The following is a 27,778-nucleotide window of genomic DNA, read 5'->3' as shown; positions in this document are numbered from 1 at the left end:
TAGAATATTCCAGTCTCTGAAACATTTGTGGATCTGTTTCTGCTGATTCTTACTCTTGGTGTCTTGTTTTCTTGTGTTTGTAAGGTTTTTACCTTTTCCCTCTGTGATCTGCTCATTCTCCTTCGTAATTACTTGCAGGGATTATTTGAGACCAAGGATTAAAATGTCTCCTCCAGAGGGCAGTACCTGTGGGTGCTTTCGGGGTGAGACCACCTCACGCCAAGATCACAGCTTAGGTTCCCCAGGGTAGCCTAGGCTGCAGAACCAGGAGAACTGGCTTGTGGTCACACTTTTTAAGAAACAGGTTTGTTGTCTCTCCCTCTTACCTCTGTCCTGCTCAGTGGCCAAGGCCAACCTTGCCACAGCCCGGCAGAACAGGGTGGCATTACCTCTGGTTCCTTCTTCTATTCCGAGGAGTAGAGACCCAGCTGCCTGGGGGCAGGCTATGCAACTTTGGTGTTCTGTGCTCTGCTTTTCTTTTTCCGTTTTCTTTAGATTTTGCCTGATTGTTTCTATCTTGTGACTCTTGTTTTTAAGAATTCTCCCTCCCTCCCCCCCTCCTATTCCTTTCTTCCTTCCTTCCTTCCTTCCTTCCTTCCTTGCACCCTCCTTCCTTCCTGTTTTATCTGATTGTTTTCATGGTTTTCAGTAGAATTGGTCCACATAACCTAACCTACTAGAAATGAAAATCTTTCTTATTTGATCTTTAATAGTCCCGTGAGGTTCAATTGCAGATACATGACTGGGGCTGCTTTAACCAAAAAGGAAACTGAGGCTGAGCGAAGTGTCGTGGTTGGTTTAAGATCATACAACTAAGTGGCACAATCTTAGGAACTCCTAGGTCTGAGTCTGCTTTTTTTTCCACTCCAACTTTTGAGCCTTCTTCTACCGAGTATATTCTTAGAATTTTGAGTGAAACAGACATATGTTAAGGAGGTCTTCAGACAACAGGTACTACCTTTTACAAAATTGCTTAGATCCTTGATTGATAATAATTAGATTGGAGCACCTTTTTCAGAGATGACATTTTAAATTGAAAACAATAATTGCTTTCTTTTTCTTTCAGCTGAAGTGAGTAGCGAATACAGTATGGACAAGGCAATGGTTGAATTGGCCATGATGGATCGGGAACTAAGCCATTACGTAAAGGCTGTTCAGTCTGCGATAAATCATGTAAGTTTATACTATTCACCTGGTAATACTTGGTTACAATTCACTGACCTGAAAACAGAAACACTAAATCAAAATTTCCTCCATCCTTTCATATGTCCTTAGCGTTACTGTAGCAGCTGTTAATTTCTTTTTAATTAAGAAGTTTATAGAAAAGGAATCGGAAGTGTTTTCCCAGCTAGGCCACCTAGGTTTAATTAGAATATTATGCCTTGGGCGCCTGGGTGGCTCAGTCTGCTCAGGTCATGATCTCAGTTTGTGAGTTCGAGCCCCACGTTGGGGTCTGTGCTGACAGCTCAGACCCTGAGCCTGCTTCAGATTCTGTGTCTCCCTCTCTCTTTCTACCCTTTCCCCACTCATGTTCTGTCTCTCTCTCTCTCTCAAAAAAAAAAAAAAAAAAAATTAAACATTAAAACATTTTTTTCAAAACATTAGAATATTATGCATTTTTTTGGTCTTGAAATCTTTAGTGTAAGCCTACTTTGAACGCGAGTAGATTTTTATAAAATCTAAAAACTGCATAGAATGTGTTTTTATTGTTATGTTTACTTCCGCACAAGGTTTAGACCAGGCTGAGTTACTCCTTCTCTAGCTTGACCTAATATGCAGCTATTGTCAAATTCATAGGATCAGATAATATAGGAGAATTCTAGAGCAAGTTTAAAAATAAAGAAGGCTGACATTTTGGTTTTTCCAGGAGCCAAACTTATCTTTGTTGACTCCAGCTGTCACAGGAACAACACATAAGGCAGTTAAGGTGGGAACATGGCAACATCCGTTTCAGCAGTACCGGGTTGAGTAAGAAATGAGCAATATGATTGCAGTAATATTTCTGAGAAGTCCTTTGTCCTCTGAGCAGTGGAAACTCCCCTTTGAACTGATTTCAGATACCTGTGTAATAGGGTATCTGGTACTTCTGGTTTCTTTATTTGCCTTTTCTTACTTCTATCTATGGGAAAATTCCAAAAATCAAATATCTTATAAGACTGGCTACTATTCAGTGGAAGATACGTTTTTGAAAATAGTTTATTACTTAAGCTATAATTAAATGAGCATTGCATAGTTATATGTTCATAGTTCTATGAAGTTTTGAAAAAAATTTAAAAAAAAATTTTAATGGTTAGTGTTTAAGTGTAGTATTTGTGACTTAAGAATATCTGCTTTGTAGCCAAGAAGTAGTAAACTCATTCAGCTTGTAAAAGTATGATGTTTCTTACCATTGTCACTATGAGTACTGGGACTAGGAGTATTCCTTCCATAGGAAAATATGAAAGTGACATCACGTTGGGGCATTTGAAACTGGATAACAAAAAGCGCTTATTAGACCAGAGGTTTTCAACTCTAGCTGACCCTCAGAACCAGCCCGTTCCTAATTCTAATGAGATTCTGATTTCATTTCTGGAGCAGGATTGGGGCACCAGTATATTTAAAAAAAAAACCTCATTCTAATATGTATTCAGCGTTGGAGAACACTGACTTAAAAGAACAAGGCTGACTTTATAGACTAAATATATTTTCAACCAAGATCAGGGTTAGGCCTATTATATGGATCAATTCTGCTTTGACCCTTACATTCAGTGGAGGTTATTTGATCGACCTTTCTATCTTTAACTTGGCTGTTGTGCAAATGTAATAGCACAGGGTACAGTATAGATAAGAAAATAGATTTTGGCAGTTAAAGAACTTAATGTGATTTTCTTCTCTGTTAAACTCTAGGATTCACAGATGTTTAAGGTGTTTTATGTAAAGAATTGACCTCTTCCTCCTTCATAAAGCCAAGTCACCCATTAAAAAAAAAAAAAAAAGACAAGAAGCACGAAAAAAAGAAAAGAAACCTTCACCAATATTCATTCAGTAGTTAACAGCATTTCTTTTTTTCTTGAGACGCTACCCTATAATCCCCACCCTACTAAACAGGAAAGATTATACTTTGAGTTTACCCTACTTTCCAGCCCTAACCTTACACTAGATTTTGGAGCAACTTGGATTTAGTGATTCTGGTCTTTCATAAGAGGAGAAAACATGTTTTTTGTCTTTTTCTGATGCAAAGTGGTGCCCTCCACATCAGTGTGATACAAGACCAAGAATCGCAAATCATATTTATGAGGTTTCTCTGACCTGAAACCATGTGGGGCCATAGCGGGGGATATGACCATTATTATTTTGAGGGACATACTTTACACTTTATATATATGCTGTGTACTCCTTACATACTTGAAGTTATGGACATTGCTCTCTTACTGCTTATTTTGGCAAGGAGTAAAGAATGAGCAGCACTTTGAGAGGGGCCAGAGTGGTGTAGCTCTTTGGGAATAGCAGTGGCCTAGGGATCAGAGACTCTTCCATCCATAGTTCTTCCATTTGCTAAGTTAGATCCTGAGTCAAGAAAGTTAACCTTTAGGAACCTCATGCTCTTCATCTATATAATTCTTGGCCTGCCTATTTCATGAGATTATTGTGTGAATCAGATTAGAGACTATGTGTCAAACCTTTGACATTCATAAAATTTGATGGAGACATAAGATACTGGGTTTTTGCAAACTCAGATGTCCAAACGTTCGTTTAAAAGGTGGAACAAGATCTTAAAGGCAAGTCGTGTTTCCATCGCTACAACATTTGCCAAAATTGCGATCCACCCGCTGGTCTTTCTGTTTGTGAATTTTCATACAGTTCTAGAAAGTTAAAAAAATGTCTTTACATCATCACAGAGTATTAGAGTTTATTGTTTAAATAGATGTCTCTCTCCTACTCTCACCTTCACAGGATTCTGAAGGTCATACACCTCTGAAAAGGTGTTAGAAAGTTTACTTTGGAACCTTTCAGGTGTGGATCCATTTGCCAACAGTCTCTGGGAAGTCCCTTTGGCACACAGCAGAAGCTCTCAGATTGCATTTCTTTGTCCTTGGAGAAAATAGAGCTCCTATGATCTACAATGCCTGAAGATGTTATTTAGAATCAGTATTTATTTCAGAGCTCTGAAACTTAAAAAAAAAAAAGACTTTGTCCCAGCTGGTTTATAGAGGGAATATTATGCAGTGATCCCTAAAAAAAAATTTCGCAGTCTGTAAGTCATTTATTAAAACTTTCGGGATAAATGGGTCTATCGTATAGCTGTCACAGCTCTTTCAAACATTCATGTCAAACCACAGAAAGTTGTGTATGAACTTTTGGGAGACTTTCAGTCATGAACCACACACGTGATGAAAGCTCTTTGAAACCTGTAAAACGGGACATAGACACACTCATGGCACCGTTAACTGCTTTTTCCACCGTGACGGCCAGGGGACAACTTCCCTCGGTTTCATGTCGAGGACAGTGATGTTCTGAACATTATGCTTTTGATGACCTCATGTTTCTTCCCTTGATTTCTAAGCTTTTATTATTTGAGTATATTGAAGTATATTATTCTCATTGTTCTCAGAAACGGGCTTCTTGTTTTCAAACATTCGTTGAATAAATACTTACCGAGCACCCATGTGCCAGGCAGTTCTAGGTGCAAGAAGTAGGTCAGTCGCCAAAGCCCACATGCCCACCACCTTCAGGATGTCTGAAGTCTAGAGAGAGGGACGCATGTTTGACAAAGAGCAACACAAATCTTATTAGTGACTGGTGCTGTATACAACCAAGGGAAAATAAAGTGTCCAAGGAGAGTTCATAACTCAGGGGGCATAATACTGCTGAGTGGTTGGAGAACTCCTTCCTCGGGAAGTGGTATTTAATGTAAGTTGAAGGTCAAGCAAGCCTCAGCATGGGGATCGGGATATATAGCTTCTCTGTCTTTGCGACTTCTACATGAAATGGAAGCATCTTTTTACTGGCTGTGTCAATGTCAAGAGTTTCAGCCAATTTGAGAAATGAGGCCAGAGAAAGCCTACTGCTTTATATAGAAAGTTTAAAGTATGTAGAGTAGTTGTATAGCATATGTAAGGCTGGCCAGTGATTGATTCATCCACAGATAGGGGTGCCTACTATGAGCCAGGAACTGTGAGTAGTCATTCAAGTCATGGCAGCAGTTGATTTAAGAATAATTTTGTTACCGCTCTTCTGCTTCTCCAGCCATTTGACTAGTCGAGCAGGGGTCATCCCTCCCAAAGAGAAACGGTGAATTGGTTTTGAACAAACGCTGGTAATACTGTGCATCTCTGTACTGTGTATTTCAGTGCTTATGTGATTGTTTTAAATTAAACCTGTAGTCCCATCTTGGGGATTCAGATTCTAGAGGGTGGGAACCAGTTTAGTTCAAGAAATCTTCAGGTCCATTTTTCAGGTGTGTGTTTTTTCAAATAAGATGCTAGAGTCCAGCCACTGTCGTGGGGGTGATCCTGGCAACTTTGTAACCTTAACTCTTCTGGAGAAAAAGGATGGGCATCACGAAGCTGAATGATAAACATCCTAACAGGCTCAGATGAGTTACTCACATTATTAGCAGTCACAGATTAAAATACACATCCACTGTTCTTTTCAATGAGCAATCCAGTCCTAGAAGCTTAGCGGACATGCACATTACACTTTGGTGTTTATGTTTTTGTCATGATGCTTCATTGTGTAATGTTACTTTAACAGACTTTCACTCTTTGTCTGATTTTACCTGTATGTTGTTCTTTTAGTGTGCTGCTTCCACATGTTTTAAACTAATATGGTGAGAGTCAAAAGGGTAGAAATACACCTCATGTAAGCTGTTGAAACTAACACAATCTTAGATATAATAAAAGAACAAGGTGGGTCAAAGGTATAGCTTACCTCAGCCTTGTTATTATGCAACTACATGATTTAGAATGTTTTTTGACATATCACTTCCCTATGCCTTCTCACCCTTCACCTTTCATCAGTTGGTAAGCTTTGCCTTTTGTAAATCTTATTTTCAAGTTACCTTAACATCCACTACTTTGACGTGAAATCTTATGAGGTATCTTGCAACTTGAGAGTTGCCGTTTCAGTTTAACCAGATTTGGGGAGCATTCCCCACTTGCAAAGTGAATGTTTCATAGCACCTGAAGGAAGTTTCGGGCCAGAGGATGTAATTTATTATTAGCTCTGATCATCTACCGACCGAACATAAAAATGTACTCCACATTGTGAGTCACTGACAAAAAAAGAAGGGGAAGTTAGTTTGGGGGTTACAAAATTTGAAGACAGAAGATTCCTGAGCATGAGAGAAATTTCTGTTGTCAGCACAATAGCAGGAAGGTGAGAGATGACCGTGGAATTAGTGAAAATCTCTTGGAACCATTTGGGAAAGTACTGGAGAAGACCCTGTCTTCCATTCCCTGCCCGCTATACTTGACACAACAAAATGGTGTGTGATCTTTTACCATTTTTCTTGTAAAAAGTTTCCTAATGCTTCATTATATTCCTATATAATTCCTATATTCTATAGGAATATTGCCCAGGTGTGGGAGTTAAGCAGGAGAAAAAAAAAGTTGGTTTTAGGTATTCACTCTGCAGCTACTTGGCCCAGAATATGTCTGTTTCTTTGATTACTGGTAATTAATTTCTGTTCTAGTGCTTTAGAACTCCCTCTGCAGTTATTCCCAAATTATGATGGTGTTTGGTAGCATTTTGTCTAATACACAGAGAGAGTAGTTAGATCTGGCTATAGTATTTCACTAATTGAGTTGCTTCTGTAGGAAAGAATCTAGATCTAAATCTTCTAGGTCACCAAGTGCTGTAGATGCTTTTTATGGGTGGTTTATAAAAGTCCACCTGAGTGTTTTGCAGGTATTAAGTGCTGGGTTTTATTCAAAATTATCAAATGTTTACACTCTACTTGGCGTTAATGTAAGTCTCTAGTGCAGCATTTAAAAAAAATTTTTTTTAATATTTTTATTTATTTTTGAGGGAGAGAGAGACAGAGCATGAGCGGGGGAAGAGCAGAGAGGGAGACATAGAATTTGAAGGAGGCTCCAGGCTCTAAGCTGTCAGCACAGAGCCCGAGGCGGTGCTCGAACCCACGAACTGTGAGATCATGACCTGAGCCGAAGTCAGACGCTTGACCGACTGAGCCACCCAGGCACCCCTCTAGTGCAGCATTTTTTAAAGTTTGCTCCATAATACTAATTAATCAGGATGTGAATAAGTATAATAGGAAAAAAGGATTTCGTGGTCAAATAAGTTTGGGGAATGCTTGATTAAAAGAATTTCCTTAAAGACTCCAAAGCCTTTAATATGCTTTTATGTATTGTGATTCTCCAAAGGAAGTACATTTAGTAATTTCTTAAACTTCTTTAACTAGAAAATCTCATTGGAGGAAGAACTGATAATCTACAGAACCCACTTTGGGAACTGTTTCTATAGTGTCCACCTGCTTATATTACAGAGGAGGCTAAGAGGTCGGCCCAGCAGATTGTGGTAATCTGTGGCATCCAGGGAACCGGGGAGTGCATCAAATTCCCTATCTGAAATTCTGAAACGGGCCTGGGAGGTGTTAGTGTGTCAGATCAGGAAAGAGCCAGGCCTCTGAAAAGACCACGCAAATTATTCCAACAGCAAAATGGAGGAAGAAAAAGTATTTTTTATATACGCAGCAATTGCTTGGCTATCGGTCTGTGAAGGAAACAAGACCCCTGTGTGGAGCATCGATTCAGGAGAGCGGAGGGAAGGGAATGTTTTCGAGGAGAGGAAGACAGGATGCTACAGGGGAGGCAGAAGGAACATAGCAGCGATGTGTGCAGGGAAAGCAAGCAGGACTTTGAAAGACCTGGTTCACCACCCCACCCCAGTTAGACGCTGAGCATCTAGGCCGCAGTGGCCCCCACGCAGTCCTGGCAGCTAATTACTTGTGTCATTTAAATGACATGAATGTTCTGTGATATAGCCACCTCCCGTTTTGTTTCTGACTTCGAGCACAGCCCATCTGTAGTGTCAAACCCTTATTTTAGATAGTTTAGCTCCTTCCACACATATCAGACTTTTCAACACAATTGGTAAGTATTAAAGAGCTTGAGATTGAGGCCTTCCCATTCTCTGGCAGTGGTGCTGGTGGGCCGGGAAAGGGCACGGGCAGGGGCCTGTGCTAATGGGCAGTGAACGGACAGGAGCAGTGGAAGAGAGGTGGGGAAATAGGTCGAATGGGGACTGGGTCACCAAATGTTAAGGTTCACTGCAAAATGAAAGCATTTTCTTAGCATGGAGCTGAAAGCGGTTGTTTATCAGTCTTATAATTCAGTGGTTCAGTTCCTGCCAGTATGCTTGGACTAATGAAGATCCGAAAGCCTCTTGACCTGTATATACAGAATTGCTAAAAATAGTGAAATCGTGTGACAGAGACCATCACAACCTACTTCAGAAATTCAGAGTAATGGAAAAGAGCCTTTGCTTTTTTTTTTTTTTTCTTTTTTCTTTCCCCTGGCTTTTCTACATTTGAGCCCCAAGCCTCAGTTCCTTTTTTAAGTAGGGGTGCTAGTATTCATTAGTCCTAGAGTTCCGGTAACGATGGAAAATGATAGCACGAAAGCACCTGGAATAGTTCTGTCATACTAATTTATAACCTTGCCCAGAGCGTTGTGTAAAGGAGAAGTCATTTCCTGTGATCAGATTTAAATAGCATCTGAAAGGGAATTTTGAGTTAAAATTCAGAGAGGAGATGGGGCAGTAGAAAACCACTGGGGAAAGGCCAGAGATGATGTTCCTTCGGAGGTTGAAGGCAGGGCCTCTCTCCTTAGAAGGCATCTGGTGGTGGTGGGAACAGAGCCTGGGGTTGGAGGGACGTTAGTCCCCATGGTGGTGTGACCAGGAAGGGGTGGGCAGATTTAGGGGGCGGGGCCCTTGAGGAGGCCAGCAAGCAGCCTGGCATTGGCGGTTGAGTTCGAAGTTCTCTGATCACGAAGTCTATTTAATGTCTGTAGCAACAAGCTACAAGAGATTATACCCTAGTTAGTGGTGGTTGAAGCGGGGGTCACACTAGAGGTAAGAACCAGACAACTGAGTAAACACTCTGGTAATTCAGGACCAACTTGAGGTGTCTTCTTAGATAGCCAAAAATTACTTGAAGATGTAAGCAAGATAGTTCAATAAATAGCATGACTATATACCCGTGTGCACAGAGGAAGTCCTCGAGCTACATTTCCATCTTGAAGTCATTTGTGTTTACTTTATTAGTAGCATCCATTTGAAAAAATACCGGGAGAGAAAAATGCATTGGATTTATTGCTCTGATGTATTCTCTGCAAGTCGTCAGCTTTATTTCAAATGTGTGATCCCCATGAATTGTTGACAAGTGAGAGAATAGAAAGAGTGTAAGTGGGGAGAATATAAATGGGTTTCATTTTCTCAAGTTCTATGTGAGTTTGCAGGTGCATGGGTAAGGAAAAGCTTTCTTTTAGAAGGGGAGCCAGTGCCCAGTGAACTGTCATTGAGAGTCAACGGTCTTTTTAACTCTGTTCCTCTCTGAAAGCCTCCAGCTTCTCGCAGTAGTATCACTTTATCTTTCATTCTTTTGTGACATGGCCAACCTGATACTTCAACCACTGGAGCTTTTTGAATTTCATTTCTTTCTGCCTTTTTTTTTTTCTTTTCTTTTTTAGTTTATTTCTTTTGAGAGAGAGCATACATGCAAGCGGGGGAGGAGCAGAGAGAGAGGGAGAGAGAGAATCCCAAGCAGGCTCTGCATCGTCAGTGCAGAGCCTGACGTGGGACTGGGTCCCATGAACTGTGAGGTTATAACCTGAGCTAAGATCAAGAGTGGATGATGGCTTAACTGACTGAGTCACCCAGGTGTCACCCTCTCCCCCCTCCTTTTTTTTTTTTTTTTGAAGGAAAAATTATGTCCCGTAATACAGCATTCTTTAAAATAGTGAAAATCCTTGTGTTCATTTCTCATGGGCTAGAGTAATGCAATCAGTTGTTATGAACAGTTTCTAATTATTTCTTCTATCCTGTATTTCATCTTAAAATAATCATTTAGTTATCTTCCAGTAGAAAGTGAAATGCAGGAAGAGCGAATCACTATTACTTAAAATTGGACACAGTGACCAGAAATAGTTTAATCTGATTGCATCACATGATTAATCTCCACGTCCTTGACTTGGGCTTGCTTTTTACCTTTCCCTCTGCTGACACCCAGGGTCTCACACGCTTCAGTGCCTGCCTTCTCAATGCCACAGCTATTCGTGGTCCTTGGAATGTTACTGGTACCAAGGAGCAAACCCTCTCCACCCATCACACTACACTCTGTCATCCTGAGGTTTATTTTAGCCCCCAACATTGTAACAGAAGCCAAAAATGTCACATGAAATACAAAATAGGAACTTTAAATGGACTAAACCCTAGGCGTGCTTAGAGCGTCCCTCTTGCAAAATCAGAAATTAAATTTGCTGTGCAGTGTGGTTACACCGTGTTTTAAAAAGCCCCAGCAGAAACATTGCATGCTTAGTGTTTTCTTAGAAGAAGTTCTTAAGACATTACTTAAAGCACCTATAAATAATACAGATGAAATTAGGATATGTCCTACCACATTTTCTGTAATAGTGGTGAAATTGCTCTACCAGAATATGAAATTCAAGTGTTTTGTCTTTGTGGCGTAAAAATGTGTATGACCCCATTAACCGTGGTAAACTGTTCGGTGTTAATTTAATTGAATTTAATGACTGAGTTTCCTTCGACGCCTGTCTACTGAAGAGCTGCGTGACCTTCAACAAGTTTGCAAAATGAACTTGATAGTATCTGTCCATTCCTATCTTAGAGTAATTCTTTGATTACACACTGAGATATAACATATGTGAAAGCCCTGGTGAGGGCAAAGTGCTGTATAAAGGCATGGTCTTAGCATTGTCCTGTTACCTTTTAATTTCTTTCTCTTTCCACAAAAATGTCCACTACATGGTGATTGAAATCGGCGAACTCTTCTGAACTACCTGAACTGGGTATTAGTGGTGATGGGTGACTTATTTCCTCACAATTATTTTCCCATCCCACAGTTTAAACTGTGGAAGTTTTACATTTCACTTTTTGTCCTTAATTTAGTCATCTTTTTGGGTAAATGTTTATTTCTGTCTCCCCTCCCCGCCCACCTCCCAAGAGTTTTGCATAAATCTCTTGTAACAGTTCAACAAGTGACTCATGTAGATGGGGCTCGCTTAGTCCCTGAGTCACTTTATTATGAAACACTTGAAGTTGAGTATCTATATATAACAATGAGGAAATAATTTTAAACAATTTATAATGTCTGATCTGATAGTTTCAGTGACTAACTCATCAGGCAACAATGGAGAAGGAAATTAATGAAAATTCACAAAGCCAGGCAAAATTAGTCTAAGTAATTAGTCTAAATAAGTCACAGTCACCTTTACTTCCTTCTCCCCCCTTCCCTGAGCAGTTGGTGTTTGATTGATAAGCGTGTTGGGTTGGGAAATAAAGATCTGGCTTCTAATACTCTGCCGCGCTGTAACCTTGGAAAAGTCGTGCTAATTCTATACTTTAGCTTCCTCATTTCTAAATCAGAATGATAATAGTATTTGTCCTGCACACCTCACTGGCTAGTGGTAGATAAAATTAAATTATAAACAGTAATGTGTGGTGGACCCCTCCCCCAAAAAGATGAAAGGTGATTATTCTATAGTTTTAACTACATCCTGACAGTCCCCGTCTGACATTTCATGTCTGAATGGCCACAGGACTAGAGTGACAGAGACTTCCTGATTCTGCCAAAAAGAATGGGAAGGGAGTCTCTGTTGTTAGCTCTTAGAGCTGGGAAGAGGAAGATCATTCCCAGTGTTTGGATTTCTGAATTGAATCATGGAACACCATCTCCTATACAAGTTACTGTTCCAGTCTAGACAAATTTTTAAGAAGGATTTAATCATCAGTAGTTCATTGTGATCCAAAGTCTATAAAACCGTAACAAAGCCCAATTGTAGTATGGGTATCATTTTATGATTAAAATGTCCTGGGGGCACGTTCAACTTCGGCTCAGGTCCTGATCTCGCGATTTGTGAGTTCAAGCCCCGCGTCGGGCTTTGTGTTGACAGTTCGGAGCCTGGAGCCTTCTTCGGATTCTGTGTCTCCCTCTCTCTCTGCCCCTACCCCATTTGTGCTCTTTCTCTCTCTATCAAAAATGAATAAATGTAAAAAAAAAAAAAAAAAATTAACGTCCTGGAAGATTTAGCCTAAGTCTGGACGATAATGAATTTACTACTCTTGTGGCTTCCCATATTATTTGATATTTGCCTAGGGCTATTGATAGTTTGATTAAACCAGATTTGGAAGTGTCCCCTGGTCAGTCCCCTGGCCCCTGGACTAAAAGTCTGAAACCAGTTTCCTTTGCTGTGGGTGAAGGGTGAGAAGCCCTCTGGGCCCCTAGACCTCTTTAATGATCACAGCAACCCTCCAGGTTAGGAAAAGTAGATGTGATGGACCCTGAGCCTCAGGGAGGTTAAGGGACATGCTGAGGTCACATGGTTATTCTTAAGAGGTTATTCTGAACCTTGATATTTTTTGGTTTTAAGTTCTGTATGTTTACATAATCTCTACACCCCACATGGGGTTTGAACTCATGACCACCGAGATCAAGAGCCGCATGCTTCTCCAACTGAGCCAACCAGGTGTCCCTGAACCTCTGTGTTTTGACCTAATTCAAGGTTATTGTCATGCTTCAAGACAGAGTTCACTGAGTTTACTTTGAGTTGTAGATTTCATTAGGGAGTAAGAATGTTTTTGTCTAGTGCCATTTATAAAGTAAACTTCTGATCTTCCACCTGTCTTATTACCAATTTCCCAAAGGTAAAGTTTTGGAGCATTTAGCTTAAACAAAAAGTGATGTTTCACACTGATCTGACATGGATAAGGGAGGGATTTTGTTAGTAGTAAAGAACTACTTGAGGAAAAGAATATTGCTATATGGAACTGTTATAGGAGAAAATAATTATGTTAGAAAAGACTTCATATTCTAACATTCTATTAGAGAAGACTTTAGAGCAACCAGTATTGATCTTTCTGAAACTTTGTGTCTGTTATATTTTAAAAGTGGCAGTGGTGTGAATATGAAAGAATTTTAGGGATTTGAGATAAAAATGGAGTAAATTTTTTGTTCTAGATTTTATAGTTTTTATATTTTTCCTAGTTTTTATAGATGCTTTATATTTGTATTATTAAAACATTCTGTCCTTTCCATAACAAAAGTAAACCTTGCCAACATTGCTCTCTTGCTTGCTCTGTGCCTCCCGGTGTTTTAAGTTGTGTTTAGTTAACTCAGGTTGAGTAACCATTTTCTTCTTGCCAGGTTAGCCTGTAGATTTGTTCATGATTGATTTTTAGAAGCACTGAGGGAGAAGTCTCTCCATGGTCAGTGTGTGGCATGTTATGGAACATGTAAGGAATGTTCACTGGGTTAGTGGAAGGAACACTGCAGTTGAAATCAGAAGACCCAGACTCATCCTTGCTCCTCCAGTGCCTGACTGTATGACGTTGGGCTAGTGACTTGTCTTGTTGAAATCCTCAGTTTCCTTATCTGTAAAAAGAGGGCGACGCCTCGTAGGGCTGCTACCAGGACTAGATGAGATAATGTAGGTAAAATACTTCATGCCTCATAGGAAGTGAGGCTTCACGCAGTAGGCATTCAGAAGATACTAGTTGCCTCTTTTAATCTCCAGGCACAAGGCTGTGAAATTAAATTGGCAAACAGAATAGGAAAGCTGGTTTATAAATGTTTACCTGTCATCGCTGTGGAAGGCGGTATTTTCCATTGACTGCCCCCTTTTTTTAGTACTTCCAGGGCAAAACGTGTGGGAGAATCAAGGGAAATAGGTTGGGGCCAGAAGATCTGGGTTTACAGGGCGGCCACCAAGTCTGGAAATGTAGGTGAACACACAATACGTGGCTTAATTATATAATATTACACTGCATTATGAAATAGTATTATCTGTGTTTTCAGACTTGGTGGCTACCCTGTAGCCTCAGCTCTGTCCCCTATTAGGTGTTTGGTTCAAGGAAGTTACTTAATCTCTCTGGGCGCCGAGAATCAGATTATGTAAATTATTCTAAAAAGTGCTGTATACCGACTAGGAAGCATCTGACCGGTTTTGTCTTGGTCATTGTTTTAATTTTCCTGGGCATAGTAGCTTTTTGATTAGGTTTGTGATGGATAGAATTCCTTTTCATTTAGTCAGGAAACCTTTCTCACAAGAGATGAATTGGAAGGGAAAAGGCAATTTGATAGCTTTAGTAGTGGGAAGTAATTTCAAATATCAGGAAGCCATATTAATTATAGAGAAGGCAGCATCTGAGAATTTGATAGGCTGTTAGGCTGGAGTGAATGGAACAGGTTAAGGATAAAGGAGCATTAATGAACTACTGGAGCATTAGTAATTCCAGAGTCTTTATCGTGTTGGGTGAGATGTGGTAACTGAGGGAAAGATCCAGCGTCTTATCTATGGATTGCCCTCACTCCATGCTGTAGATGTGCATGTGATATAAAGGCAGGCGATTTGAAATCAGAGGTCTATTTACTAGAATCTTTGAGGCACTTAAGAACCTTAGAAGTTACGGACCGAGAGGGGAAAATGTAGTATTTCCGAAATCGGTATTTTGCCTTCTTCCTGGCTCCTACAGTCATACTAAATAGGTTTTCTGATGGACACTTAGCAAGAACAGAAGGAAGAAAACCACTTGCGTTTCCCTTTCTTTTAGATGATAACGGAAATGCTGAATTCCTTCTTTCAGTTATTGAGATCCTCCAGTGACTGGAAGATCCAGGGAAGCAATGGAACATGGTGGAGACGCTCTTGCTCCCCAGTGGTTCCAGGTGTTAAAGGCTGGTCTTCCTGCTTCCGAATGCTCAGAAAGAACGCACTTCTGTGAAACGTAGCCTTCCCCAATCTCCTCTCAAGTCTGCTTTCTTCAGGAGAGAGAACCCCAAGTATGTACATCCCTTCTCCTGCTGTCTCCCCTCCACATACTCACACGAAGACTAGAGCAAGGAATACGTCCTTCATTGTTGAGATTCGAAAGCAGGGCGCCTCTTTACCACCAGAGAGCCTCAGTATCACCAGTGACTGCGGACTCGTATGGAAAAGGGAAGTTTATGTAAATGTGTATAAGAAAATCGCGATCCTCAGGAATTGGGGCTTTTCTAGGAACCTTGAATTTGATGGGTGTAACAGAATAAGCAGGTAGGGAAGGGCATATACTATGGGCTTCATGTACTGAGAGTTGCATTGAAAGAATTACAAAGTCAATTCCGCAGCAAAGAGGCCGTGGAAGAAATAGGATGGGCATGGTTATAATATGAAAAAAAAAATCAGCGGAACTCTTTTATGTAAAACTCAGTGTTTCTTACGTTAGAAATGCAAGCGGCAGAGACCGTGTTCTCGGTCTGTCTTCTCTGCCCCCCGAAAGGCAGTGCCTCAGTCCTTGATAAGAAAGCACGTGCAATCTGGGAAACTTCTCTGTGACTCTCATTTGGTCGGTGTCGAAACTAACCTGAAAGTCCATTTGGTTGTTCAAAGGTCTCCTTAATCATGTAGTTAGAATGTTTCATTTGATAAACCTTACCTGGCTTATCATTTCAAAAACTGTTAGGAGAATTTTTGAAATCACTAATCGATAGGTTTAACTTCTGTGGGACTGCTCATGAATTTAAGCTGCTCTTCTAAAGAACATAGCATCCGTCTCACAGACTCATGATTGTCTTAAAAGGCTGTGAAAACACGGTTCTTTGTGTAAACTCTGAGAGAAACTTAACAGGGCCCCTTTGACAGGCTCATGGGAATGGCTGCATTCTAAGCTGCATCTAGAAGGAGGGAGAAAGGAAACATCCGCAGAAGGGCGGAAGAAAAGGAAAAGGACTGTCGCTCTTTTCTGCCACCTGCTCTTTGTCCAACCGCGCATTCTCACTTCACGGCCATCGTTCCGTGCTTCCTACCTCTGTTCTCTTTGTTGCCATGACCTGTCTGACCTACGTGGCGATCAAAACAGAGCAGTTTTTTAGTGCTGCGTGTGTCTGATGCTGCTGGTACTTCTTACACGTTACCGCGTATCCTCACGACAGCCTGTGCAGTTGGACGGTGTAATGTTTTTGGGTAGAGACGGAAGCTGAGGCGGACAGTTAGTGACATGCCCGAGGTTTTCCACACCTTGTGCAAAATCCGGTGGGTATTGTTCAGTCAGTTCCTCGCGTGACTTCTCTGCTATTGACACCCTCTCCCTGCTGAATTGCTGTGTTCCATTTATGACCATGCACGGCTGTTTTTCTTCCCGTCTAGCTCCTTGGCCACTTCTCCATGGTCTCCTTAGTGAACCCTCCTGAATGTGTCCCCGCCCACTAAATCTTTGTATTCTGCCTGTTCTTGGGCCCTTTTTCTCACGCTACACTCTCTTCCCGAGAGAGAGAACATCCGTGCTTGTAACTTGAATCGTCGTCTGCCTGCTGCTGAGGCCCAAATCCTCATTTCCGCGCCGGGCACTCGTCTGAGGATCACACAGACAGATTCGCTCTTCTCTCTGCCATCCCCGCTTTACACGGGCTCCTTAAATTCAGCCTGCGTCGGGGAGAACTTGGCCCCTGATCTTCTTCTGAGCCGCTGTAGCTTGGTGAATGGCGATGGCGTCCGCCCAGCTTCGCACACCACAAAGCATCTCTTCGTCCTTCCTCCTCCGAGCTCCTTCCAGCATGCCGCCCGCCTCCAGACTTGACCGACTGTCAGATAGCTCACCGGCCTCCTCCCCGTCTTCGGTCTTCAGTTTCCCCTGGAGTGTCTGCTGCACAAAGCTGTGCCGTCTTCCAGTGTTTTCTGTCTAGCAGCCCAAGCAGTCTTTCTAAACTGGACATTTTCATTATTCTGCCTGCCCTTTTCACAGCTTTACCGTCTTCAGTTATTCCTTAACTGCCATCAGGATTGAATACAGACGTCTTTCCCTGACATCTTCCCCTGCTTAGTCTCATTTTTTTACCATTCTTTTATGCTAGCTCTTAGAATGTTCTCGTGCCTCTGGCCTCAGTACACATCATTCCTTCTACTGGGAGTGCTCTTCTCTCGCTTTGGAAGCCCTCCCTGGAGGGCCTGAGTTCTGTCTGTCAAGTGGATTTCTCTCCTGTGCTTGTACTTGTACTTGTACTTGTACTCAAGTACTTGTACTTGATCATTGTTTGTAGCGTTTGTACCTATACTCCGCCTTCTCTCCAAAACCGTGTCTCACGTATGCAGCTGTCTTCTCGTTTCCACTTCATTTCCTTCCCGCTGGCGTTTCACATTCAACCTTCCAAACCTAAACTCTTCATGTGTTTCCTCCCACATCAGCTGTCCCTCCAGACTTCTCCACCTCAGAAGATGACAGCTATACTCTTTCATTCAGTCAGGGTAAAACCAAAGTTGTCCCAACTTCCTTGTTTCTCAGCCCGTACTCAGCCCATCAGTAAACTCTGTTGTTTCTATCTTCAGAATGTATTTAGAATGTGACCACCTCTTGGCTCCTTCTGCTGCCGTCACCCTCATCCGGCCATCGTCACCCTTGCGTAGATGACTACAGCGGCCTGTTTCTGCCCTTCCTCCCCCAAATTGTTTCTAATCACAACAGCCAGCGTGATCCTTTAAACAGGCAATCAGATCTCCTCACTCCTGCCCGAGCCTTCCCATCTCTCAGGGGAGGGGTGAGAGGCCACACACACTGGCCTCTTTGACCTGTCCCACCCTCCCTCCGTGTTACTTGTCACCTCACCTCCTTTTACTCTGCCTCAGGTCTCTGTTCATGTCATTTTCTCAGTGAAGCCTTCCCTGACTACCCGTCATAGATGAGGGCACCTACCCCACCCTGCCTGATTGTTGTCCGAGGCACTCGTTATCATCTGGCTAATACTGTTCTTGCCAGCTAGAGTGTAAACTCCATGAGGTCAGGTGAGCTGTTGGACCACTTGCCGTCAGACTACTCCTTAGCCTCAGTTTCCTAATCTGTAACATAGGGGCATTAGTTCTTACCTCTCAGGTTGTTTGTTTGTTTGTTTGTTTGGAGAGGGGATTAAAGAAGCCACATGAAGCACTTCGCTCAGTACCTTGCCCATAATAAACTATAAATCAAGAGCAGTTGCTGCTGCTGATTGACTGCTGCTAATTCTTACCAGCTACATTCAAGTTGCTTTTTACTCGTCTGTCTCCCCTCCCCACCCAGGTTTTAAGTCCCACTGAATATTAAACTTGATTTTGTAATAATAATGATAACATGGCTGTTGTCAGAGGCGAGGGAAAGGGATGGAGGGTGGGGGATTAGTTGATGGTGGTCAGAGGTACAAACCTGAAGATAGAAGGTGAGTAAGTTCTGGAGATGTGATGCGAAGTAACAACAAGAACTGCGACGACAATGTGGTGATAATAATACTGGTGATAACAATGGTAGCAATGTTGAGTGAGCGCGTGCCGAGTGCCGGGACGTATTCTGTACGTCATCGTGTGCTGGTAGAACTTCCTATAGAAAGTAGAAATGTTCCGGATCTGTGCTGTCCAGGAAAGTAGCCGCCAGCCACTGGCATTTGAAACGTGACAGTGTGACCGAGGAACTAAATTTTAAATTTTGTGTAATTTTATTTATTTATTTAAAAAAAATTTTTTTTTTAATGTTTATTTATTTTTGAGATCGAGAGAGACAGAGCATGAACAGGGGAGGGTCAGAGAGAGGGAGACACAGAATCCGAAACAGGCTCCAGGCTCTGAGCTGTCAGCACAGAGCCCGACGCGGGGCTCGAACTCACGGACCGCGAGATCATGACCTGAGCCGAAGTCTGCCGCTCAACCGACTGAGCCACCCAGGCGCCCCTAAATTTTGTGTAATTTTAATTCAGATTTAAATAACCACCTGCGGCCAGTGGCTACTGTCTTTGGATTTCAGAGCTCCAAATTCCTTAAACATATTAATTCATTCAATATTCATGACAGCCTCTGACTTGATTAGAGTGTACATGAAGAAATCGGGTTTTTGAGTGGTTAAGTAACTTGCCCGAGATCACATGGCTAGTGGGAGGCAGAGCTGAGGTTGGAAGGTTCTGTCTCTAGGTAAATCTGGTTCCAGGGGCTAGGCTGGCACCTTCTATACAACTCCCTCATGTCATTCTCAAGAATTGAGGTTCCACAGGCCAAGGACCATCATGACATCTGGGTTCTTACTGCAGAGGAGGCCAGGAAAGCAAATTTGGGGTTCCGGCCCCAGTGAGGTATCTCTCATAAGGTGGGACATTCCCCAAACATAGGAAAAGTATTCGAAAGGTTCTAGACCAGTGAGCTTAGCTGCTCAACCTCTGTATATACTTTTCTCCCAGACTTAAATTTGCAAACAGCAGGAACAATAACAAAATATGCTGCAGCTATCTCTCCTCATATGCTCTCTCTTTCCCCCAAAGGTGGACCAGTCAAACATCTTATTAGTTACTGTTTGCAAGTCCAGGCTATTTAGGCCACACTTATTTTTTTTGTGTTATTGTTGTACTGTGGTACTCTGTAACTAGTGAGCCACCAACTTTTCTTTTTTAATGTTTATCTATCTATTTATTTGAAGAGAGAGAGAGAGAGAGAGAGAGAGAGAAAAGCACGCATGAACACATAAGTGGGGAAAGAGCAGAGAGAGAGAGGGTAGAGAGAACCCCAAGCAGGCTCTACCCTCGACATGGGGCTCGATCTCAAGAGGCAGATGTTTAACTGACTGAGCCACCCAGGCACCTCACCACCAACTTACATTTTCTAAAATATTAGGAAAAAGGGAAAGGGAGAAATTAGTTTAAAATATAAATATGTATTTGTCAAACTAAGGAAGAAATATGAAGGGACACTTCTGTCTTAGCTTTCACCATTAGTCCTGAACCCATAACTTCTTGGTATTAACTCCTTTTCTCCATGACCCATTCCATGTTCCCTTTGTTCGCAGCCAGCTCACAGCTGACTGTAGGTTTTTATCTGACTAGAACACGTCAACTTTCACTCCTGGGGTATCTGTGTTCCTGCCTGTATGGAGTTAGTTACGACTTCCGTTATCTTTTACCATTAGAAATGGCAAAACCAGAAGTTATCTCAGGTCCCAGACACACACCTCTCTTTTCTCACTCTGGAGCAGCTATCCTCTTTACCCTTGAAAATCAAGATTCATTGCTGCAACCAGTTCTGTAACCTCATCTGTCTGTCTGTCTTTTCAGTGTCACAAGGAGCTCAGAATTGCTAGGTTGCAGTTTAGGCTTCCAAATCAGTGGAGGCTTTGTTGAGTCCCTTGGTGAAATCATTCTTCTCTTGGGTACCGAGACTGTTAAGCCAGCAGAACTAGAGCTGCAGCCATGGGAGGTGGGGGGGCTGCAAGTTGGTCATTAGGTATGGTGACGGGGAGAAGATGTGTACTTGTTCCCTGCTTCCTAGCCCACATATTCTGGCTATTAGAGAACGAATGTCACATATTATTCACTGGTTACAAGCATCCTGTGGGACATTACTCTGACCTGATGAGGTGTTGTCTCCCAGGTAGCACGGGAATTGAATTTCCAGTAAATGCTTTAGCATGCTGAAAGATCGTCTTTCTGGATCATGGGGTACTTGGTACGACCAGAAACATCCCATTAGCGTCAAGCCATTGCTGTACTTTTTTCACTACAAAATCCTGAGTGAAATACCATAAAGGTAAATAAGGCATTGAGTAATTCTGTGGATGACAGAGGCGTGGCAGACAAGAATGGCAATTTCAAATTCAGAATAAGTGTCTTTCATACAAGAACTGACAAATGGCCACTGAAGGTTGGGAATATATGCTTGAAATCAACTATGTCTTCATAAAATTAAAATGGGGTGTAAAAGTTCATTCTTAATTGTTACTTGGAGGTACAAGCAAAGCAAAATTAAATTGAAAGGAGATTTGAATGAATGCAAACCATTGGTCACTGACTCAGCATGACCTTGGGCAAGATGCTTAACTGCTGGTAGCTGTCCATTCCTCACATCTGTGAAACTGGGATCATGACACTTGTGTATGGAAAGCTTTGAACCCCTCTGGTGAAAGGTGCTGTGCAGGGCAGTGTCTGAGACGAGTCTCCCCCTCCTCTCCCCTCCCCTCCACGTGACCTGTGTTTAAATTGCACGGTGCTTAAAAACATTGCCCGTGAAAACGATGTCCTCAAAATTCATGTTGTACATGCTCTCCCAGCATCTGATATGTTTCCTTCACAGCACTTATCACAGTTGGTGATGGTGTATTTGACTGTTTGAATAATGCTTGTTTCCTCCATTAAATCCCAAACCGTATGAGAACAGCAGGGTGCAGGTTAGTCTGCTCACTGTCACATCTCCAGTGCCCAGCTCAGTGCCTGCATGTGGTTAGATGTTCAGTAAATATTTATTGAATGGGTGAATAAATGAATAAATAAATAATGCATGTTCACATGAATTCTGCCCAAAAAATAAAGCAAAAAGTAAAAAATACTCGAGAGGCAAAATTAGGAGGGTGGTTTCCCTCTGCCCCCCATATGGGAATCTAATGCTGCACCCCATATAAATAAATAAGTGATTCCCGTTGGTCATAATCTTATGGTGGGAAAGATGCCATGATAAATTTATTGGAGTAATTTTCAACAGCATAAATGTTTAGTAACAGATGCACACACATGGCAAGTTGCCTCATTCAACTGCCATCTGTTAGACAACTATCCTAGCAGGACTGGTCCATTAGAATGAGACCAACAGCTCTCTCACACATGTTTAAGTTCCATTTTGAAACTTCTTCTGAAAGCCTTGAAGGAGGAAAGATGTTCCCATGTCTGGTAGGCAGCTGCTCAGTAATGGTGTATTACAACACCTTGGCGAACCATGGAGTCCATTCGATGTGTCATAATGCTCAACAAGGAAGTATTTTCTCTCAAGCGTTTTGTCAGAAGTCAAACTGAATAATGGCACTAGGAAACTCACTCAACTACAAATAATTGGGTCCAACAGAGTTCACTGCAGATTGTGCAATTGACAACAGAAACTGGCATGAGATGAAGGCTGTAATCCATGCTGGTCATCATTAGTGTCTATGATAAATAAGTATTTTCAAACAGGGCAAAGACAGTATAGTAAACTCTGTAGAAAAATATAGTGTAGGGGCGCCTGGGTGGCGCAGTCGGTTAAGCGTCCGACTTCAGCCAGGTCACGATCTCGCGGTCCGTGAGTTCGAGCCCCGCGTCGGGCTCTGGGCTGATGGCCCAGAGCCTGGAGCCTGTTTCGGATTCTGTGTCTCCCTCTCTCTCTGCCCCTCCCCCGTTCATGCTCTGTCTCTCTCTGTCCCAAAAATAAATAAAAAATGTTGAAAAAAAAAATTAAAAAAAAAAAAAGAAAAATATAGTGTATCTCCATATGTACGTGCAATTAGGTTATACTCAGTGAAAGCATAATGTTTCCTGGCCTGGACATGCCTTTCAATAAAAACTTTACCAAGCTTTTTTTGCTAATATAAAGATGGAGACAGTATTGGCCTATATAAATTTACCTTGTGCATGACCAGTTAGGTTGGTGATGTGTCATAAGTGTGGGCCAACTTCCATAAATGTCTCAGTGCTGAGCGTAATGCCTGGTACCCAATTGGGATTTAGTAAATATTTGTTGAATGAATGTTTGAGGACCAAGTGAGACAATTCCCTCTGGATTCCCAGCATGAAAGCAGGTCTCGTAGCCTTAGATCAAGCGAACTATGAATTAGAGCTTGGAGTACTTAGTGCACCTAGCAGAACACAAAACAAATTGCTTATCATGACTGGGTACACATAATAAACTTCTAAGGGCTATGTGATCTCCAAAATGTAAACCATCAGGTATGTGTTATTTTGGGAGCCAAACATCTAACAGTGGCTGTTTTGGAGAGTAAATCCATCTGAGTCTTGGTTTAGTTACAAGAATGACTGATTTTATACTAGATTCTCACATGATTCAAAAGTGTGTGAATGACTCAGCCCATTAATATCCTTAGCTCCTGTGATCTCCCCTCCCAGTGAAATGATAGCTATAAGGCAATAATGATAATTGGAGGAGGAGGAAACCTTGACTTTGCCCTAGGGCAATAAAATGACATACTTAGAGTAATTGCGTATGTATATAATACTGTTTGAAAGAAATGAGGTATATTATAAATATTTAAATTTTTATGTTAAAGCATGTTGGAAATGATACAGGTAAGGATGAAATCCTGCCGTTTGTTCCTACCGTAATCACTTTTCCTGAAACAATCAGCCTCTTCATGAGGGACAGAGTCACCAGAGACCTAAGTTGGTTGTTACCAGCTCATTGATTGCCTTCTCCTTGCTGACATAGAGAAATATTACAGTCACAGGAGTGTTGGGTGCCAGTTAAATGTAGCTAAACATTCACGAGTGATCTTGAGCAGAAACTGAGCAGTTAGTTGGAGAGCCTATGGAACTTTTGGGTATTTGTGTGTTTTTTCCTGTTCTGGCTCCATCTTTTTGAAACAGTTAATTGAACAAAAGTCTGCGTATTTCAGAGTCTGTACTTTGTGCATGTCTCTGCTTTTGCTAAAGTCTCCGGGGACCAAGTCACCAGGTCTAGTGGGCAAGTCTCAATCCTTATGTAGCTTGACTTTTCTGTAGCATTTGACAGATCTTGAAATTCCTTCCTGGACTTCAGGGGGATTTTCTTTTGTTTGTCATCTTAGCTCTTGTCCTTCTTCTTTTTAGGTTCCTTTAGCTGCCCCATAAATGTGGTATTCTCATAGTTTTATCCTTGGTCCTTTTTTGTTTCTATTTATTCGTCTTCTTGGTAACCCTATTCGTTTCCATGGTTTCTATTAAAATCTATACAGTGATTCTTCCGTGTGGTGTTTCCATGTCAGGCTGCTGAGCTGCTGACCTGTACATCCAGGCACCCCAAAGATAGATGTGTAATGAGTGTTATTGAGTATTGAGTATTGAGTATGTGTTACTGAGTATTCTCTGTGGTTGACAGCTCACTGCTTCATTGCTTCCTTCCATCTATTTTTCTCAAAACACTGTGAGGCAAATACTGTGATTCTTTTCTCTTTAGACGTGAGGAAACTAAGGCTAGATGCACTTCGTAACTTTTCCAAAGTCATTCAGTTAGTAGCAGAGCGTCACGTTTAATCTCAAGTCTGGAGCCCACATTTTTCATCATAAATCCTTTGGGTGAGCATATCAAAATGGAATCCTTTACTTCCCCTCTCTTCTTCATGATTTTTCCCGTTATTCTCTGTCCTGCTTGAAAGGATCGTATTTCATCCCTCAGGTAGAAATCTGGGAGTTACACTGGATCCGTAAATATTGTGGATCACAGAAGTACTTTTATTTTTATGGCTAAAATATCTCCTCTGCATTAAATAGAGGTTTCAAACTCGTGGGCTTTAGGCTGATGTATTGTCTGGACTATGCATTGTTTTGAAAACTAGAAAATGTGTCACAGAAATCTAGATTTCTGATTTTTCTTTAAAAACTCGGACTTGCTCTGTCGCCGGGCCACAGACATCTGGAGCTGTGTAGCAACTTCCTCTCACCTGGGGCTTGTACTGTCTGCTTACCAGGGTCCTCACCACTTCCTGTTGTCCTTTATTGGGGGTTTCCTCAGATCTTTGCTTGACCAGCCCTGTAGGCATTTATGACACCTGGTAAAGGCTGTGGTTTTGCTTTCCCAGCTGGTCTTGCTTCCTCTCTAGTTTTTGCCCTTGTACTGGAATGATTTTCTTAAATCTGTTACCTGCTTTCTCTTAGCACTTGTGATTTATGTTTCCCCACTGGCTCCTCCCCCTTAGCCCACAAACATGTTCAAGGCTGTATGCCAGAGGTAAAAGGAAAAGAACAAAAGTTTTTTAACATCCACAATGTGCCACAGTTAAACACAAGCATGATTTAATTAATCCTCACAGCACTGAAGTCGGTGTTCCTGATTCCTAATTCAGAGGTAAGAGAAATCTGAGGCCTGGAAGGATTGTCCCAAGATCCATACATAGGGTTGTTTCAGATCTGTCTGATCCCGGGTTACATGTTCTTTTTCCTCCGTTTTGTCATTTTGATTTCAAGCTACTCTTAACCTCCGTGCAAATAAAGGAGTCTCTCCCATCTGTCCCATGATCGACTCCCATCTCTCTCTTCCTTTACTGCCGAACTTTAGTTCATCTGTTAACGCAGAACTCCCTTAATCTCTTTTCTCCTCTCAAGACAGTATCATTTGGCTGCCCCATAGTTCACTTGTTCCTCAACATCTTTCAAGCACCTACTATACAACAGGAAGTGCGCTAGACCCCAGGCAAACAGCCCTTGCCTGAGAGAAGCTTCACAGGCTGATAGGCTAAGATGGGTAAATCGTTCCGCTCCAGGGTACAAAATCCCTTGTAATGAAGTCCAGTCTCTGTTTAGACCTTATCTTACCTGAGCTCTCTTGCGTCATTTTCCCCCAAGGACGAGCATCTCTGTCAAGGAAACTTTCCCTTTTCTTTCTTCTGTGGCATTCCTCACCCCTGGTTTTCTTCTTTGCTTCTTTTAGAGTTCCTTTTGCGTCTCTTTTCTTTCTGTTCCCATCTCATTTAAAATGTCTCTCCCGCTGTGTACCAGATCTCTCCACTCAGACAGACGTTCAGGATTGCCCCTTCTTTCCTCAAGAAAATGTCCTTTCCTCGGTTGCCCGTATTAACTGTTACAGATCTTGGAGTCACCGCTCTCACAAAAAGACTTGGCCATTGTGCTTTAAAAATGGCATCGTGATGCGGTCCGGTTGTCAGCCCCTCTGCCATTAGTCAACCTACAGCAGTAACTTCCTCCCCCCTCCCTGTCTGAAGTGCATCTTATATACTTGAACTACAGCAGTGATTAAAAAAAGTTTCTTATGGTATTCTTACTTTACTCCCTAAAACCTCCTAAAATTGTCGTTCCTGCTGCCATCAGGCCAGGTCTCACTTTCAGAGCTGTTCACCACGTGCTCCTGATCGACTTTTCTGGTTTCTCTCCAGTGTAGCTACAGTTCTTAGCACATGGAAGGCACTCACTGAATACTGGAGAGGGAAGTGGGTAGTGAGTGAATAAAAACCTGACTTTTTCTCTCCCGAGGGCAGAATCAAATTCCCATTATGTAAGTATGGTATCTGTTAAGTTTACCTCTCGGTAGTTCCTATCGTTTTTAAATTATAATGGCATAAAGATTAATAATCTCTGAGGTGTTTAAAAAAAATTCTGCTTCAAAAATTTATTAACCCAGTGTATGTGCTGAATTACATTCCCCTCGAATTCATATGCTGAAGTCCTAAACCCCAGTACCTTAGAATATGACAGTTTTGGACATGGGTTTTTAAAGAGGGAGTTAAGTTAAAATGAAGTCATTGGCATGGGCTTTGATCCAGTATGACTGGTACCCTTATAAAAAAGGGGAATTTGGACACGGACAGCTAGAAGGAAGACCATGTGACAGATGACACAGGGAGAAGATGGCCATCTACAAGCCAAAGACTTGCCACCTCCAGATCTGTGAGAAAAGAATTTCTACCTAGAAGCCACCTAGTCTGTGGTATGTTGTTGTGACAGCCTTAGCGAACTAATACACCCAGGGTCTTTTAATTCACTTAGGTTTTAAGTCCTGCATCAAGGGACTTGATCTTTGGGAAAGAAATGGACTAAGGATCCAGTAAAATCTCCTGCCATGTCACATTTCTTTGAAGTATTTGGGATTTGTCCTGGGGAAAGAGGGCCATCCTTACCTTTTTCGGACTAGATTACACTTACGATCAGCTACCCAAAGAATGGCTTCTTTTCCTTCTCATTTTGGGACTGTACAACTTATTTCTCGAAGATACAAACAAAGCAAGAGTCCATGAAAAATATCCTTAGTTCCCATTCACCGCATTGATTTCAACAGATAAGGAGTTCGGTATTTTCCAGGCTCTCGTTTTGATAGCCAGAGCCTAGTAAGTTCTCTCTACCACGCATAGCTGTGCCAACCGCAGCATCCCATTTCCAGAGAAGATACTTGCTGCAGTGAATTTATGTGCTTTCCAGCAGTTCCATTGAGGTTCTGGCCTTGGGGAAAATGAGTATTTTGAATCACGAAATTTGGCTTATTCAGGTTTTCCTAGTCCTATTTCAGGTCGCCATGTTGTCAGTCTCAAAATGCCTATCCTTTCTCCATCTTCTCCACCCCCATCTTCCAGCCAGCTCTTCTGCTTGGGTGGTAATGGGGCTAAGGACATTAAATATGTTGAGTGGGCTAGAGACTTTACTGGAAAAGAACTTTTGCCTTTACTGATCATCTGCTCAGCTCTGCTCTGATTGCCCCAGATTAAATAACAATTGCAGCCCAGAAAAGACCTTGAGAAGGTCTTTTATACCTGGTTATAATAGCACTATTCACGTCTCAGGTGGATGTGAGTCCATTTTATTTTATAAATCCAGAGAGAAAGACTATAATTCTTTTCTGAGAACTTGTCATTTATTTTCTGTATCTACTCTGAACTTTTCATGCTACAGTCTTGAACTTGTTTCATCCTGTCCTGCCCATTATAGAGGTAGAGGATAGCTAGTCACATGTCTAACATCTCCTATTCTTGAGACATGAGGCATTGTTAAACTGCCTCTCTACCTTCTCTTTTCCAAACTGAGCTTTATTGGTTCTTTAGCCATACAGGACTTATTTAAAATTTTTAATTATGTATAAGATGTGTCATTAAAGCCTCTCCA

The 27,778-nt window shown here is 41.8% G+C and overlaps 1 protein-coding gene across 2 annotated transcripts in view; it reads left to right on the top strand.

Moving 5' to 3' along the window:
- The window catches only part of NSMCE2 (NSE2 (MMS21) homolog, SMC5-SMC6 complex SUMO ligase), a 216,565-nt gene that overhangs the window by 37,815 nt on the left and 150,972 nt on the right, over window positions 1–27,778 (top strand). For both annotated transcript variants that reach the window (XM_049633493.1, XM_049633495.1), the window contains exon 3: window positions 1,067–1,173. In XM_049633493.1, the coding sequence (XP_049489450.1) occupies window positions 1,067–1,173 (107 nt within the window). The remainder of the gene's footprint in view (window positions 1–1,066; window positions 1,174–27,778) is intronic.

This window comes from Panthera uncia, chromosome F2 (genome assembly GCF_023721935.1).
Source record: "Panthera uncia isolate 11264 chromosome F2, Puncia_PCG_1.0, whole genome shotgun sequence".
NCBI classification, from domain to species: domain Eukaryota; kingdom Metazoa; phylum Chordata; class Mammalia; order Carnivora; family Felidae; genus Panthera; species Panthera uncia.
Note: the sequence above shows the minus strand (reverse complement) of the source record. Positions and strands in the feature narration are given on the sequence as shown.